Genomic DNA, 16,731 nt, shown 5'->3' with positions numbered 1-16,731 from the left:
GACAGAACACAAATTGTGTGTCTAAGGCTAGGCTGCTGGATATTATCCACCTGCATTTCCGTTGCTGCTCTGGGCTCTTCATGAAGTTACATTTGGGAACGCTAGGCGTCTCCCGGATGTGCCAGGACCAGGCCTTCCCTGGCACTGGGCCACACTAGCAAGCTCCTTTCCTTCTCCTCTCACGTCCCAGCGTGTCTCCAAGCCGCTTGTTGAATCAGATTCCTTCCCGCATTTGGACTATTACTTTTTACTTGTAGTAACTGCTAAGGTGGCTACATTCGAATGGACATTTGAACTGCTTTGAAGACCTAGAAATGGTGGAAAATTGTTTTCGTACAGAGATTTACCTAACGACTCTGTCCGTGCTGTTTAGGTGGAACAACACTCCCATGGACGAAGCGCTGCACTTTGGACACCACGATGTGTTTAAAATCCTCCAGGAATACCAAGTCCAGTACACACCTCAAGGAGATTCCGACAATGGAAAGGAAAACCAAACCGTCCATAAGAACCTCGATGGCTTGTTATAATGGTCTTACATCCCAAGATTGAAATCACTTACCTATTTAATTGTGGAAAATAATTATGAAGAACGTGTGTATTTCTATCTGGTAGTGATGCATATTTTACAACCTTTGTCATTTCAGTGTTATTGGAGTTTTCTTCATTGTGCGCACAGGACAAATCTGATCTCTTTGGGAAAAAATAGAAATAAAACAATCTCCCTCCATAATGTGAGCAATATTTACCTCGTGCATTGTAAAATTTGATGTAAAAGAAATAGTTACCAATGCTAGCTTAACTTTGTGGTCTTCATGATTTGTGTGTTTTGTGAATTTTCGACTCATGGTGAAGATGTGCTGAAATGCATCTAGAAAGTAAGCTCTGTTGTACAGTCTGTCCAAACGGTCAAGGCTGTTTTTAGAAGCAAACTGTGTGATTTTCAAGACTTTAGATTTTGTTTGAGTGTTTGAACAACTAAGATGCACTTAGGGTTGTATGTTTAAAATGTCTCCCATCACCCAAGCTTCACGGTGTGACTCTTTAAAAATTTTAATAGTTAACAACTGTTAGTAGGATAGACTGAATCTGTTTAGACATTATCAGGGAATCTGTATAAAATATGTTTGGTGACCAAAACCTATGTGTGAATGTAGCAGTGATGATACTTTTGAAAAAACATTTCCTTTTTCTATATCCCCTTAGTCCAGCCTCTCTTCTCAGACATTAGTATCTGCCTCTTCCCTTTGGCTGGGAGAGTGAGTGCTGGCACACTATGCAGTTTTCATGTTTTCCACGGTGAGTCAGAACATGCCTCATATTTCTGGCATCAGAGCTAGAATGTTGCCATTTGTCTACAGAGGATGAACCAGAGACAAGATTACTAAGTATAAATTAGTCCAATTCATCAGTTTAGAAAATGAAGGGATGTGCTACTGTCACTCCTTCATGTATTCTTCAGTGTCTAGGAAAAAGACACATTTAGAAATGCTCTAAGCTACCAAAGCTATTCTGATGGTGTGAGAACTGCTAAAGTAACACCAGTTTTTAAAGCTGTCCTTCAAACTCTGCGTTGAGATACTGGTCCTCTTCGGGGGGGACCGCTGGGTCACTCCAGATTTCTTCTGATTCTCTGTGCTACCTTTTTTGGTGGCCTCTCTATCCAGTTTAAAAAGAAAGGCCACTTTGAATTGAGACCCATCATTTCTTGGTCTCGGGGAGGGAACTCACAATTGATTTGGAAGGTAGGTAAAAGGGGCTTCAAGATGGAATGAGCAGAATTTTCCAGGAGTTGCACATACATTTTGTCCTATCTCACTTCAAAGGATGGAGGGTATGTGAGGGAGGGTTTCTGATACTAAGCACACGTGCGTGCGCATGCACACGCGCTCACACCCACACATGGACTTCTGTGACGCTGTGTCCAGTGAATGCGCAGGACGGACTTCAGGAATGCGAGTCATTCCTGGATGGAATGACAGGGCAGTTTTTCTTTCCTCTTTCCCCTCTCAGCACACACTGCTGCTTCCAAGCTTTATTTTGCCTGTTGGCACCTCCCTCGCGCAGCCTCTGGGGGTTTGGTTTTGGCTGTCAGTCAGCCACTGCTCCCCAGGACCTGGACAGCACTCCCTTTGAGGAAGCCATGGCTGCTGTTCCATAGCTACCCCAGGCCCGCTCGCTCTGGCTTCTGTCGAGGATGGGGCTGGGCAACCGGCCCGGCTGCCGCACTCCTGCCCCTTAGGTCTGAGGTCTACCAAGCTGCCCAGACAGGCGGTGTCTGCAAGACGCTGCCCAGGAGAGCATCACCCCCAAAGATGCTGTGGGAGGAGGGACACACTTTAACTGCCATGAGCTGAGCTAGCTTTGCTGCACTGTGTGATAACATGCAACACAAGGACAGCTCAGGTATGTGGCTTGAAGACTTTTCTCCAATAAACAGAGCTTCTATTACTTGGGAAGAGAGGGAGAGTTTGCATCTTTTCTCAGCTCCAGGCTGTTTTGTCAAATCTCTGTGGTTTAGTTAACTGTGCCCTGAGTTGCACCTGATGTTATGACTATGCACCGGCTCCTGCTCTGCTGTTTGCTCTGGCCGGTAATAATGAGTACACGTGGTTTAAAAGCTTGTTGACTGTGCTGCAAAATTGCTACTATCAGTAAACTCCAAAGATCTTTTGGTTCTGGCTTTAGGGTCACATCTGCTTTTCTGTATCACAAGAGCACTATTTGGTCATGTTCATATTTAAAGATTCATGTACACTGTTTTTCTCGCTGGTCTCATCTTCGGTAATGGCTGAACCCTGCTGCAGCCACACAGCCCGTTAGCTGCATCGCTGCATTCGCTAGGGACCACTCGATGCTGTTTTCTGCCTGGCAGGGACTGAATGACCTGATGTTGGATTTAGATTCTTCCTGGGGAGTACACAGCTATGAATGTATTTGCTTCCAATATCTCCCAAAGTGAATCTAATATTAAAATCCGTAAGTTGTAAGTATTCTGAAACTGGGAAACATTTATTTTAAATGAAATCAGGTAGTGTTGCTTTTTACAGCGTAATAAATACATGTATAAACAAAACTGTGTGAAAAATGAATTTTCTTAAAACAACCAAGGTCTTCTCCTCAGCCCGGGGCTGGCCACCCTGACTTGTTCAGTTGGTTCAGATCCACTGGGAATGCCCAGGGTGAGCCAGGCACTGCGTAGGGTGTCAGGATCAGCAGGAGAGGCCCTAAGGGGCTCACCCTTGAGGGTGGGGTGGGCAGGCATGTTTCTGGCGCTCTAGAAGCTAACATTGTCCTTTCACAGTTACGAAAGGCTCAGTAAGTAAGTATTGATGAACATTAAAACACAGCCTTCCAGGACAGGGAAGTTTGTCTTCACAAAGCCTTGACATCTATTGGGAGAGATGAACACAGCCCTGCCATCCTAGGCTCTAAGCTGGACCAACCAGCAACCCTCAGCTCCCAGTATAATTCATTCCATGTAGGAATGGCATTAGTTCCAACCCAGGAACCCCGCCCCGGTCAGAGCACTCCTTCCTTCCAGGGTTAGGGTCAGCGTTTGGTGTCGAGCCACAGGAGAAGGTTGAACACCATGGCTGTCACATTTTCATCTACTGAAGTGCTTTGTCTGAAACTAAGTTCTCTGCTACAGGAGTCACAGTGTCCTGTCACCTGCATTACTCATATTTTAGAGCTGGGAGGGACATCAGCAGTTTGTTAACGTAACCTATTCAAAAACACATCAAGTCCACGCCCACGAGTGGGCTAGGATACTTAACTCTTAGTCTCATGCTGCTTCCCCACACATCTTACAACACTGATTCTGCCCACAGTGGATAGAAAGTGGGTATTAGCTTATTCATATTAACTCACTCGTATTAGTAAGGGCCTTTCTCCCACTGAGCTTTAAGAAGACACACAAATGTCACATGTTACCTCCTGCAGCTATGGATACGTGTATCCACAGAGAGAAGTTAGTGCAAGGGCAACAAATGTGTGGAGAATCCAAAGAATGAAAAGTTACACTTGTTGTTGATACAAGATCATTTCACTGTTGTGGGACTTTTTCTTCAAAGGTAATCTGCCCACTTTTGCTGCTGCTCCTCACAGGTGAAAGGAGCGAATCCGAAGCTGCAGGCCAGACGGCTTAGGGAGGCAGCCTTTGGATGTGTTAAGGTGGCACTTGCAGAAGAGGTTTTGGGGAATTGAAGTGCGGACGGGATGTGTGTTTCTAGGTTGTAGAAGGTACATGTGTTTGGGGGTGGGAAAGACTGGAAGACTAAGCAGAGATGGAGGGTTTTATTTCTGTTCTGGATTCTGAACCTAACTCCTGGCCTCTGTCCGCCTAGCCTTCCTTCACTGGAGTCTTGACAAGCTGTGGGAACAGCAAAGGATGATCAAGATTGTTTCATTCATGTATAAGAAATGGAGAGGGGCTGCCAGTAGATGCCAGCAGGCACTGAAGTGTTAGGTTGACATTATGAAATGTTACAGAAGAACTTGCACAGTCTGAGGAACGCTTTGTAGCTTTCTGCCTTCTAGGTAACTTGATGCTCTTTGTATGCCCAGCTAAACTTTAATAAATAAGTTTACAACTACTTAAATATGTTTTTTTTTTTTCACAACAAATCAAGTATGGTGTTAATTTCTCAGCAAGTCTTGCAAACACAAAAACCTGAAGTTGGTTCACCGAAACTTGGAAGCTGAATATTACTGAGTCAGTATCCTTTAAAAGCTGCAAACTCAGAAGACCCTAAAAACAGGTTATCCTTCCTAAAACTGGCTTAAGTGTCGTTTGTTTGCTTCAACACTTACATTATTGGTAGCTCTTGACTACATGTGTGACAAAATCTTTCGTGTTAATGAGTTCAGTGACTGTATTTAAAATACGGCCTTGTATCCCAGAGCACCTTAAGTTCCAGCAGAGCAGGCCTCTTTGTTCTTGTTTGCCAGTGTTGCCCAAACCTCTAGGACAGAGCCTGGCTCATGGCAGGGGCACCAACATACACCTAACAAATTAAGAAGTGAATGAATCTTCACCTAAAGAATCCATGAATCCACTCAAGTAAATACCCCTTACTTGGGGAACAGCACCGCAGTCCAAAAGGCAGATGGACCAGTTCTCAGACTGCTTTCTGGTGTGTCCTTTCCCGGGGATAGTCGGGTGGGACAGGGGACCGCTTTGTTCATCAGGACTTGCCCTCATGTTCTGTGGCTCTCAGGCAATCAATAGGTTTTACTCATTTAATGCTGTCTCAGAAAACTGTCCTTAGGAATGAGACGTTTGTTCCAAGTGGTATGTATTTAAACTCTGTGCTTATCTGACACACTTCAAGCCTACCAACACCACCCAGAAATATACTCAAACAGGCAAAAGCATCCCTTGGCCACGGTCTACTCGGTGACTTCATATCATGGTCAATTTTGTGAGAACGCAAACCTCCACTAGCCAGTGCACCTCCGCTGTACTCCCTGGAGAGACCTGGCTCTCGGTGTTGTTAGGCAGAAACTTCCATTTCTCCGACACACATGCTGCCGGTGTGCAGACGAGGAGGCCTGCATTTGTTCTGAGGCCAGCAGGCAGCCTGTGTCCCTAGGAACTGGACTGAACTTGCCAGGTTACACCTGACGCTGATCATGTCTCGCTGTAGACTAACTTTCCCCCAGCCCAGAGTGCAGTTCCCTCTGAAAGGGCGTGGCTTTCTAGCCTTGAATGCCACACACCGAGAAAATAATGGTCCTCAGTAGTAACCTCCTAGCAGTGACTCATCCACCGCTGGCCACGTGGGGTGGAAACAGACAGTCCCGTTTCACATGTGTTTTAAAAACGAAAACTCTTAATTTGGGTATTAGCATTACCCAAGACCCTTTTGGAGGCAGCTGTGGTTTTCTGGTCTGCTGTTTAACAGCACCTACTAGAGCTTTTTCGTTGTTTCTCCTCTGACCTCTTCCACTGACCTATCTTAATCTGCACAGCAGTTCTAAGTAGGGGACATGAGGGCAACATTTGGGAAAACAGTGGTATTAATCTTGACAATAAAGACACCTATGTAAATGAGATATATATTAAACCAATTCATGATGCCAGTAACTTCTAAAATCTTTACACTATGATGAGACTAGTACTAGAATTTTAATACTTCTTAAAAGTAAAGTTTTGGGGCCAGTGCTGTGGTACAGCGGGTTAAAGCTCCGGCCTGCAGCACCGGCATCCCATATGGGTACCTGTTCAAGTCCCAACTGCTCTACTTCTGATCCAGCTTCCTGCTAATGTGCCTGGGAAAGCAGTGGAGGATGGCCCAAGTCCTTGGGTCCCTGTATTCATGTGGGTGACCCAGAGGAATCTCTTGGCTCCTGGATCCAGATGGGTTCAGCTCTGGCCATTGCGGCCATTTGGGGAGTGAACCAGCAGATGGAAGCCCCCACCCTCCCCACCCCGTTTCTGTCTCTACCTCTCTGTATAACACTTTCAAATAAATCTTTAAAAAAAAAAAGTCTTTTGGCTAGTACAATAAAATGAAAGCATGCCAACTCATTCTCAAAGGGCAAAAGTACAATATTTAAACCCCAGCAACCACAAACAATATTTCTAATGCTGTCCTGTTTCTTGATCATTTCCATTTAAAGAGTCAACCAAAACTCAGTTAGGCTCTCACTACCTTATGTAAGAAGGAGAGGTGGCCTCCATATGCACGCAGCACCAAGAAAAAGCACTGTGTTCATATTACTTTTTAATGCAATACATATACTTTAGCTTTAATATTAAAATAAATTTTAAGAAATCTTTTCTCTCCACCCAAGAGATGCACAGCACTTACAAAGCAAGGTGGGTGTGGCGGCAAAGGTGGAGGAACAAGACACAGCCACACAGACAGCAGGCTGTGGGTTCTGTGGACGACCCCTGTCCTACCCCCCACCCTGAGCCTCTTTCTTGTGTCAGTGTTAATGAAGGCAGAAGGTCAAAAGCACAACACATGAACATTCATTCAGAAAAGTTCTGGAAAAAGCACAGGAGAGATCATGGAACCATTGGCAAATGTGATTGTCAGAAAACACATTTATCACTGAAAAACTGGCAGTTCTCAGTGCAGTTACATCAGGTGTGAGGTTTGAAATTCTTCTAGCTAGTGGTTCCAGACGTCAGTTACTACTCTTCCTACTCCTTCTTTCCAAATGTTATGGGTAATGGAATAAATACCAGCTTATAACAATGAAGACACATTAACCCATTTAAGAAATATCACCTGAAAGTCTGTTTTGATTAATTTTGGATTTTTTAAAATGGTGATCTGCCTTGAGAGAGTGGCAAAGATGATTTCATTGACGACCACGATGAAAGCAGAATACATTCAGGTTTGGATACGGAAACACTACCTGGGACGTTATACTTCGGCTATTGCTATTAGCCAGTATCTTTCAGCCATAACAAACAGAACAGCCGATTCTCTCAGGAGTGACAAGACTGGCCTCTGGTTGTAAATGGCCAGTGTGAGAGACGTAAAGAAATAAGGAACGTTTTCCCCTACCCAGCGGCAGGATGGCCAGCTCTGATAGAGCATGCATATGACTGTATACACATTTGGCTTTGAACCGTTTCATAAGTAAACCAGTGGAAAACTTCCAGACATACTTAAAGCAGAGCAAACATGTAAGAATTCTCCAGGACAGAATCCATCATTCCTTTATCAAGAAGTTCTCCAAGTAATGGCTGATTTACCCAACAACTGGTGGCATCTGGTACTGACCTTATGCGTGACATTTGCTGGGTGCTGCTAAACCTTTCATCTTTCCCAAAGGACTCTCATTCTGGTCCTGATGCTTTGGGTGGATCAAAAATGACTTTTTATTTGCAAAACCCAGAGAGTAGTTTTCAATTTTACCTTCAGTAAGACGCATGAAGCCCTTCAGAGTAACACGTTTCTGAATTAGAGAACTGTCCATTTGCTATCAACTCGTTGCAGCCAGCTTGCTGGACCTTTGTTCATTCTCCTAGAAACACAGGATGTGAAGAAACACAGCAGCAGCAGGGAGTTTCCCACGGGAAGTGAAACTGTTGCCAAAGACGAGACAAATTCATGCTCTATACTGCGTTCATCTGTAAAAAGATAAAAGGCGGTTACATGTACTGCACTGCTCCTGTGAAATGCACACTCAAGTATTTAACAGCACTAGACATTTCTAACAGCAATGAACCACCATGGGCCATGGTATTAGCGGGCCTTCAGCACGCACGCCGCGTTTTCCTGGACTAATCAAGACCTTTTATATCACCTAAGCTGATGGATTACTACTCTACAACCTGCCCGGCTTAATTTCATGAATCCATCCAGGCTGCATAAAGCTTTTTGCTGTTATGCAAGTCTAGGGACCGAGCAACAGCAAATCCGCTCATGCAAAACGAGGCTGCGGCTGCGCTCAGCTCTAGGCCAGACGGGAGGGAAATGATCAACTTCCCTTAGAGGTCACTCAGGAGGTCAGATAACCGACCACGTAACGTTACAGGCTCCAGAAGCAGGATTATATAAAGAACCCCTGCACCTCTCCCACCACTGCCTTCTGGCCAGCTGTCCAAAACAGGGCAACCTGTGATCAGTGCATTCCTCATCAAAGAGCACCAGCCTGTCACCGACTTCCGGTCTGAATCCCACACTGGCTTTCCCCCTCAGATCCCGCGTTCACGGTGGAGAACGATTCTGTCTGTGCCTGGCAACGTCTGAAGCTGTTTGTGACTGTCACGACTGGGGATGGAGGCGGACATGCTGACAGCTGCTGGGCGCGGGCCAGGGATGCTGCCCAACACCCTGCGATGCACAGGACAGCCCCCACCACAGAGACTTCTCCAGCCCCAAAGAACGGCCCTCCCAGGCCCGAGACACATGGCAGCAGACTGTAAAGCCTCTTGCGAGCTTTGTTTAATCCCAAGCACTCAACAGTGCAGGCTACATGGGAGGATTTTAGGAGAATTATTTGGGATTGAAAAGCATGATGAAGTGTTCCCCTCCATGTCCCCGTCTGGATGTGACGGTGCAAATATGCAGCCGAGATGGTAGACTCTGGGGGCACGCCTGGCCTCAGAGCTCGTCACTGTGTGACCAGGGCACATTACTTCACCTCTCTAAAATCACAAGGCCCTCGTTTGTCAAAAGGAGGCCAACAGTACCTAGCAGATAGGTTTGTTTTACCTATTACATGAGGTCGCATATACACAATGTTCTAAGTAGCAGGTAAGTAATAAATCATCTTTTTGTTATTGTTAGCGGCTCTGGCCCAAGAGTTCTAGGGCAGAAGCCTGGTTCAGAGGGAAAAGTTTATTGTGCAAGAATCAGAGGTTTGCAGAAAATATGAGTGCTCTAATTCTCTTGGGTACCTTCCTTAGGAGTCTGGTCCCCGAGCCCACTCCAGCCCAGAGCTGCAACCTGCAGACTTGGGGGGAACTGGCCAGCTCTGGGACAGCTGGCCTCTTTCAGAGCACACGCCCTAATCCCAAGAGTGGATGCTGAATGGAAATCAAGGCTACGGCTGAGGACAGAGCAAACCATGGTGGCATCAACCCAATTTAGAGATTAATCCACCTCGTACTTTATCTAACCAGAGCCATGTCTATGTCATGTCTTTCAGCTTTTGTGGTCTTCTGTGCGTTTCTCCAGAGACTTCTCAGGGGTGTGTGTGTGTGTGTGTGTGTGTGTACGTGCGTGTAAGAGACTGGCTTTATTCCACAAAGGAAAGGAATGCCATTATATGGACTGGAATGGCTGCAGGGGGTGTTGCCAAAGAGCACCCCATTTCCTGAGAAGACGAGGACTCAGGGCATCACTGTGACAGAAAGCAGTCCCGCGGCTGCACGGGTGGAGAGAATTAATCCATCTTATTTCCTCAAGGTCACCAGGCATAACGGTGATGACGGAGTTGGACTCTCACTGCCAAATCCCCAACACAGGCCCCTCATCCACGGGCCACGCTGCCTCCTCTTAGTACACAGAGGGAAACGCTTCCCGAGGGGCGCACGTTTTGAACAAAGCAAAGACCGGCTTCTTGCAGGAGGCTGCCCAGGGCGGTCGACGCGGCTCAGTCGACGCGGCTCGAGTACGCTCCCCCTGGGTGGACACGGAGCCCTCCTGTCAAGTGACGCAGCAGGGGGAGGGGCTCTGAGCATGGGAACAGCAGCCGCACCTGAGTCACCAGGACCAGCTGAGTCCCTGTCCCGGAAGTGCCCCGCACACCGCTTAGGAAGTGTCCCATCAGGGGCGGCGCTGGGGGGGACGGAGTCACCCCACAGGAGGCTGCTGTTTTGTTCTTTGCCAGCTCTCAGATTTCCTGAGGGGGGCTTTACGCTGGCTGTGTTTTTGTCCAGGCGTAACAGTGCCCCACAGAGGATGCTGGGGTCCCTGGAGAAAAGGGTCATTCTACACTGGCCAGCGGGAACAGGACAAGCTGCTCCCACACTAGCCAAGCGCTTTCCTAATGACCTCATTCATCCTCAAGATGCGGGAAAGGTTCAGACACGCGACCTCCAGGCTTTAGCCCATGCTAGAGCAAGAGCGTCCACAGCTACTGCCGAGGCTGCCCGGGGGCAGCGGGCATGGCCGGGCCCCCGCCCACTCTCTCCTCCTTCCCCTCCCCCCTGCCTTCCTCTCGCGTTACTGAGCGCACACATTCTTTACTGGGGACCAAGTACACAGTGAGGAAGACAGACCAGGAATGACTCACGCAGGATATTTTTTTTAAAAAAAAGCAGGGACCAAAGGTTTAAACATGAACTGGCATAGCTCCATGTGGAAAGGAGCTTAAAATCAAAACAGCATCAGCAAAAACTCAGCCAACCAAAGGAAACCTCGGAGAGGCAGGATTTCAGGCTGCAGGGCACACAATGCACTTCCCTGGTCGCTTGGAAAACCATGCCCCCAGGGAAGATTCTCTTTTGTGTGGCCAGTCCTGCTCTCTTCCCCATCATGGAGCTCATTAACTGTTTCAGTCCTTGAGCTGCTTGCTTCTGCACAGGCCCCTCCTGGGTCCTGGACGCCGGGCAGCCGCGCTCTGTCACTACTGCTGGCGAGGTGTAACCCTGGGAGCACCCCACTGCACGCCTCGCTCCCTTCCCACTCCTCGGGGACCCCGGGACGCGCTCGGGCGGACGGACGGGGTTTTCCCAGCAGAGAAGTGGCAGTGACATTTCTACAGGGACAGCACCACAGGCCGAGGGCGAAACTCTGAAATGGCACTGACGTCCTGGAAGGTGCTGAATGCCAGGACCACCACCCCTTGGCAGGCACACACTCACCGAGGCTGGGGGCCCACCTGCCGCGGTACTCACCATACTGTCGAATTCTACAGGGCCCATTATCCGAGACACCTCATCAAACTCCTCAGGAGACATGGGCAGCAGGTTTTCTGTGCTCTGGAGTCTAGAAGGGTGACTACAAGGGGAGAAAGGAAAGGGAGATGTTACGGTCGACCATTAGGAACGCGGTGGTGCGAAGGGATGTGCCTGGCTCTGGTCTGTGATTGGATTATCACTCTACATGTTTATTTTGGGGACGTTTCTACACTTGAAAAGCATAGCTGCAAAAGTACAGATCATATTGCGGGAGGTGAATGCGCCCAGCCCGGCCCCTGGAGGAATGTATTGGCCTCTTGAGATGTGAGCGAGCAGCAGCCAGCCGGGAGCTTGCGGCCTCTGCTCTGGCTACGCCTTGGCGTGAGCTGCGAGTGTGTCACCTCAGGTGACCGTGCCTCGGGGCTTGCCCTGGACAGAAAAGCACCAGAGAAGTTTCTGGGGAGTCCCTCATCCCTACCTTGAGGTTTGTATGCAGATAAAGCTGCTCCACAGAGTGGTTTTACATGATGGCTATACATCCATTCACCCCAAGACAGTGCTGCACGCCAAATAACTGACAATGACTTTTCCAAAATTTTTTCTACCTTTTACAAAATGAAACAACAAAATAAAAGCAAGCGGAGAAAATGTATCTCAATCATTACTTTGGCCTTTTCTAGATTGAAAAGAACTACTTTCTCACTCTGATCAATTTTTGTTCATTTTATTTATGCTGTTTCAAAGGATTCGTTTTGGGAGAATTTATATACCTTAAAGACAACTTTGTTTTTGTTTTTGTTTTTGTTTAAATGCAGTAAAATGCTGGGAGTCAGTGACACTGGGATCTCTAGTTAGGATCTTTCCATCAAGTCCACCTGTGAAGGCGATAGCAATTTTAATGGAAAAGCGAAGTACAAGCATCTTCAGCAGGCCCCAGCCAGGAGCAGGCTGGCTTGGGTTCTAAACATGCCACTCTTCCGTGTGCACTTACACTTCAGACACAGAAATCAACTCAGTCTTGATGTATCCAGTTCCTTTGGGGCCGTCAAGTTCCATGGGTTCTTGCCCTAGAAGCAAACACATCGTGTACACTTTGCGTTAGAAGAAGTTACACGGTGAAGGATCAACTGTTTATGGATCAAAATGCCACTGTTGTCCCGGACAGCTTAGAGGCCTGTAGCTTTTAAGCACGATGACCTCGCTGCCTGGGTCACCTGGAATTCCAGCGGGAACCCATAAGCAACTAGAAGAAAACGGGAGGAGATCTCAGCAGCAGTCTAACTGGCAGCCCTCTCTTTTCAAGTTTTGAAGTCCTACATGAAGCTGGAGCCCTAAAACACACAAAGGTCTCTGATCGGGTGGTGCTAGCCTGGCGGATGCATTGCACAATTATCAAGACAGCATCTTCACTCCAAAGTTACTGTCCTGATATTGAGATTTCTGACTCAAAACTAATTAGCCTTGTTGGTGTGTTCCAAGCCAGATGGGTCTTACTGGGAACTTTCCCGAGCACAATTCAGGGCTGACCGTGGAAGCAGATCTGTGTTCTAAGACAGGTCTCCTCTTGATGGTAAGCAGTAATGACGACAGGATCTAGTGACTAACTGGGTCAGCCTGAATCAACCACTCCACGCCTCCCTGGCCTCCATTTCCTCAAGTTTAACACGAGCAAGTTGGCCACGTCCCCTACACTTTACCGCTTTCCACGTGGAAAAAGTGATGTGTAACAGATACACAAACCACAAATGGACATTTCCAACACCCCTAAAATAGGAGATTAACCATTCGTTTCTCACTGACTGTATCAGACCAAATAATGACTGTACTTCAGCTGCACTGAGCTCACACCACCCTGTGCATGCATGCATGCAGCCTGTAGCAGTTCAAAGGGAGTGGGGGGTTCATGTCACAGGCTGGGTGGAGCCTGTGCTGGCTCCTTCCCCTTGAAGACAAAGGCAGTGTGGCTGCTGACGCTGCCGGCGAGCCAGCCCTTCAGCACCAGGGGACCGGGGGACCGCGTGTGCTGCTCTCCTCGCAACCCCACTCACCTTCCTTTGGCCTGGAGTAATACTTCCCGAAGGCATGGTCCTTGTCAATATTTGGATACAGATACTTCAGGGGGTTCTCAGGAATATTCTCGGCAGCCATGACTTTGTAATTGCGGATGATATCAGGGAAAGTCACAGCAGAAAGTTCTTTCTTCGTGTAGGGCTCAACCGCATGGAAATAAGGTTCTAGAAAGGAGAAGAACCAAGTGAGTCCTGGGAAACATGCCAAACAAGAGAGCATAAAACACGGCACAGTTTGTGGATTTGACTGCACCCGGTACGAGCTAATCACACTCTAGGAGTTACAACACTGATGGAGGACAGTTTTATTCCTACATAAATTCTAATTCTTTCAAATAGGAAAAATAAAGGCAATCACTACTTTAAAACACAGCACGTCTCACTATCTGCTTAGATTTATGAATCTGGACAAAGCGGTCCACTGAGCAGCTTGTACAGCCTGCACCAAGGGTTTTCTACCTCTGAGTGCTTTGCTGGCTCCGTCTCTCAGCTGGTTCAGAAAATGAACTATCAGGGAAAAGAGAAGGCAGGAGCCTGCACCTGCCTAGACCATGATCTGATCCCAGCCCCGGCTTTTTCATCATGGGGAAAAAATATAAGCAGAACAAGAAAAGGATCCTGTCCTTTCACTTCTACCCACGCAAAGCACAGGAGTCGCTGGCACAGCCGGCTTGTCTAGTCTTCAAACACAGCGGACTCAAATCAACAAAACAGGGGCCGCTCTGCTGCTAACATTTTTCATCTGTGCTGTTCAGCCTTCTCCTCACAAATCCGCTTTATAATGCCAAGGTTTTCTGGAGTCGTTTAGCCAAGGACTCCTTCATCCAATTTAGGAGAAAGACAAATTTACAGCTGCAGCTCCTCCCGAGAGCCCCTGAGCACACACGCCCGCTCGGGGCGTGTAAATCGCCCGCGGGCTCTTCTCCCAAGGCCCGTCCTCCACCGTGCGTTCCACTCTGGGGTTACGCTAGGCGAGGTGGAAGCCGACATCATGCCCGTGGGGAACGCAACTCCTTCCAAGTCCTGGCTGCAGATGATGTTGAGTCACATCCTTGATCCACAGATAATAAACTGGACCAAAAGGAAAGGATTTGGCCTTGTCTGAAAAAAACCTATCACTTCCCCGATCTGTTCCAGGCGCGAGCCCCCACTGTCCACAGTGGTTTTGTAAACCATATGCAGGGGCTCAGCCGGGGGAGCGGGGGCTCTGCAATCCCACCGCGCGCCTGAGCTGTGAAGGAGGTCACAGAGTGAGCCCCACTGCCCTGCACTCACCGCCTCCGTTCTGGGACCGCTCCACCCACGTGAACGTGATGGCGCCTTCCCGGCTGCTCTCGCTGAACCGCAGCAGGAACGTGCCGGGCTGCTGGTCCTTCAGCAGGGCGCGCTCTCGCTCCTTGCTGATGAAGCCCATGATGCACCTGGACAAGCAGAGGTGGAGGGAGGGGCTCCGGTTCAATCACAGCTTTAACGTTCGTGTTCACTTTACAAACCAAGAAAGTGATGGGGACTTGACCAGAGACCAGAGGCCAGAAATGGCTGGATGGACAGTTTTTGCACGTCTTTCACATTTAAGGGCGCGTTTCACGTATGCTTGCACATGCTTAAGTAAAAAAGGAAACGCACCCATGAGCATGGCGTAAGTGGGATGAACAGGTGCTCAATGAACACATGCTGGACTCACGAGCCTTTTATTGCCACTTGGTGATCCTAAAAGCCACGAAAAGCTCTCAATTTATGCAACTTTTATTCTGGACAGGAAGACTTGAGTAAATTTGCATATTCTGGCCCTTTTGATCAATTTAAAGCTTTTGCTGAAATATGGCTGATCTTTAGAATAAGTTAGATAGAAACAATTTGCTAAGTTAAAAAGGGATTTTCCTTCTTCAGGGACAACATAGTAGGCCCTCAAGAAACTTTTGTTGCATGTACTTCAAAATGTGGACAAAGGAGGCATTTAAAGTATGCATTTCTGTTGGTGCAAAAATAATTTCAAAATCTATGCATAGCTTTTTCATACTTTATATTTTCCACATAGTATAAAAAACATTTCCTTTGCACTGAAGTTTTTCTGTATCAAAATCAAGTCAAACTTTTAATTCCACTTTCCCATGAACTTTTTCGAGTCCTTCCCATTAAACAAACACAAAGAAAAGTATCAGTTTAACCTCGTGAGGGTCCACCCATGAAGCCTGGAAGGGACAGGTCTCGTCAAGTAACGGAGACCAGCTTGGGGAAGGTTAGGTCGTGCAATGAACAGGTGTCAAGGGCACACCCATCGGGGGCTCTTACCCATCATTCCATAGACACAGCAGGTGCTTTTTAATCAGTTCTAGGATGTTTTCAATCCACAGCCAGAAGGAGAAATTTTTGTCACTTATATTTTCCTGAAAGTATACAAAGGTACACATTAGGAACAAAGAAATCCAAGATAGTAACTTGTCATGCCCCTCCCACTGCCCCTCCACCCCCGACCCGGGCCAGCTGCCAAAGACCCAAGTGTCCCCATCAAACCCAAAGAACCCACGCTGACGGATGGCTGCAGGGGCCCTCTCCCTTATCAGCCTTCGGACCTGGAGCTCTTCTCTCTTCCATTTCCCTGGGCTGGGATCCACTTCCCTCCACACCCAGTAGCAAAACAGTCAGGAATAATCTCCGGGCGTGGGGTGGGGGGACAGAAGCAGCAGCTGCCCCACACCAGGAAGGGCCAGGACAGCTGGCAGGCCACAGTCTGGGTGACCCCCGCAGAGTCTGAACCCTGTCTGCTCCTGCAAGGCCAGGGAAACTCACACAGCCCCAAGCACACAGTTCACATCAAGGGGCCCAAAACGCTGCCAGGCAAGGGGCTGAAGTGAGCTAACAGAAGGCTCATTTCGGGTGTGAAAAAATGTTATCACCCGGCAGGTGCTTCCTGTGAGGCTCTGGCTTGGAGACCAGCCTCCTGCACAGCGTGCCCTGGGGCTTGGAGGGCCTGGTGAGAATGCCAAGAAAAGCAAACAGTGAAGTAACCGCCCCCACAGAGCGCAACACTCGCCCGCTACCCACCTTGCAGAACCTCGTCCACGGAATAAGACCATCGAGGCCGGCATTAGGACCTGAGCAAACGAAAGCAAGCTTCGTCAGCACAAAGCAATCGAGTGTGCAGCTGCCCGGGACGGAGGGCTCTCGGACTTGGTCTCCAAGAAGAGAGCTACCACCCACCGAAGGGACGGTGCACGTCGATGGTTGACATTCTCAGACACGTTAGTGCTCAATCAGCTGGCCAGTGATCCCACGTGCCCAAGGGCATAAAGAAAATCCCCTAAAACATCTACTCGGCTTGGTTTCAATTTTTAATTAATTACTTTG

The 16,731-nt window shown here is 48.0% G+C and overlaps 2 protein-coding genes across 7 annotated transcripts in view; one reads left to right on the top strand and one right to left on the bottom strand.

The window, feature by feature from the left end:
• The window catches only part of GLS (glutaminase), a 93,231-nt gene extending 90,155 nt beyond the window's left edge, over positions 1 to 3,076 (top strand). For all 4 annotated transcript variants that reach the window (XR_016232019.1, XM_002712344.6, XM_089330171.1 and 1 more), the window contains one exon: positions 374 to 3,076. Coding sequence is in view for 3 of the 4 variants with exons in the window: in XM_002712344.6 (XP_002712390.2) it covers positions 374 to 530 (157 nt within the window). In the remaining variant the exon portion in view is untranslated. The remainder of the gene's footprint in view (positions 1 to 373) is intronic.
• Positions 3,077 to 6,714: 3,638 nt separating this feature from the next.
• The window catches only part of STAT1 (signal transducer and activator of transcription 1), a 44,049-nt gene continuing 34,032 nt past the window's right edge, over positions 6,715 to 16,731 (bottom strand). For 2 of the 3 annotated variants that reach the window (XM_002712346.6, XM_008258841.5), the window contains exons 19-25: positions 16,429 to 16,478; positions 15,676 to 15,770; positions 14,659 to 14,804; positions 13,363 to 13,548; positions 12,306 to 12,381; positions 11,312 to 11,414; positions 6,715 to 8,095 (exon numbers count right to left, since the gene is read on the bottom strand). In XM_002712346.6, the coding sequence (XP_002712392.2) occupies positions 8,081 to 8,095; positions 11,312 to 11,414; positions 12,306 to 12,381; positions 13,363 to 13,548; positions 14,659 to 14,804; positions 15,676 to 15,770; positions 16,429 to 16,478 (671 nt within the window). In that variant the 3' untranslated portion in view covers positions 6,715 to 8,080. Of the gene's footprint in view, positions 8,096 to 11,311; positions 11,415 to 12,301; positions 12,382 to 13,362; positions 13,549 to 14,658; positions 14,805 to 15,675; positions 15,771 to 16,428; positions 16,479 to 16,731 lie in introns of those variants that run through there. The other variant, XM_089330174.1, reaches the window with a different exon arrangement.

The sequence above is a fragment of the Oryctolagus cuniculus genome, chromosome 3 (genome assembly GCF_051225735.1).
Source record: "Oryctolagus cuniculus isolate XC-2025 breed Fujian yellow rabbit chromosome 3, ASM5122573v1, whole genome shotgun sequence".
Taxonomy (NCBI): Eukaryota; Metazoa; Chordata; class Mammalia; order Lagomorpha; family Leporidae; genus Oryctolagus; species Oryctolagus cuniculus.
This window is presented reverse-complemented; position numbering and strand designations above follow the sequence as displayed.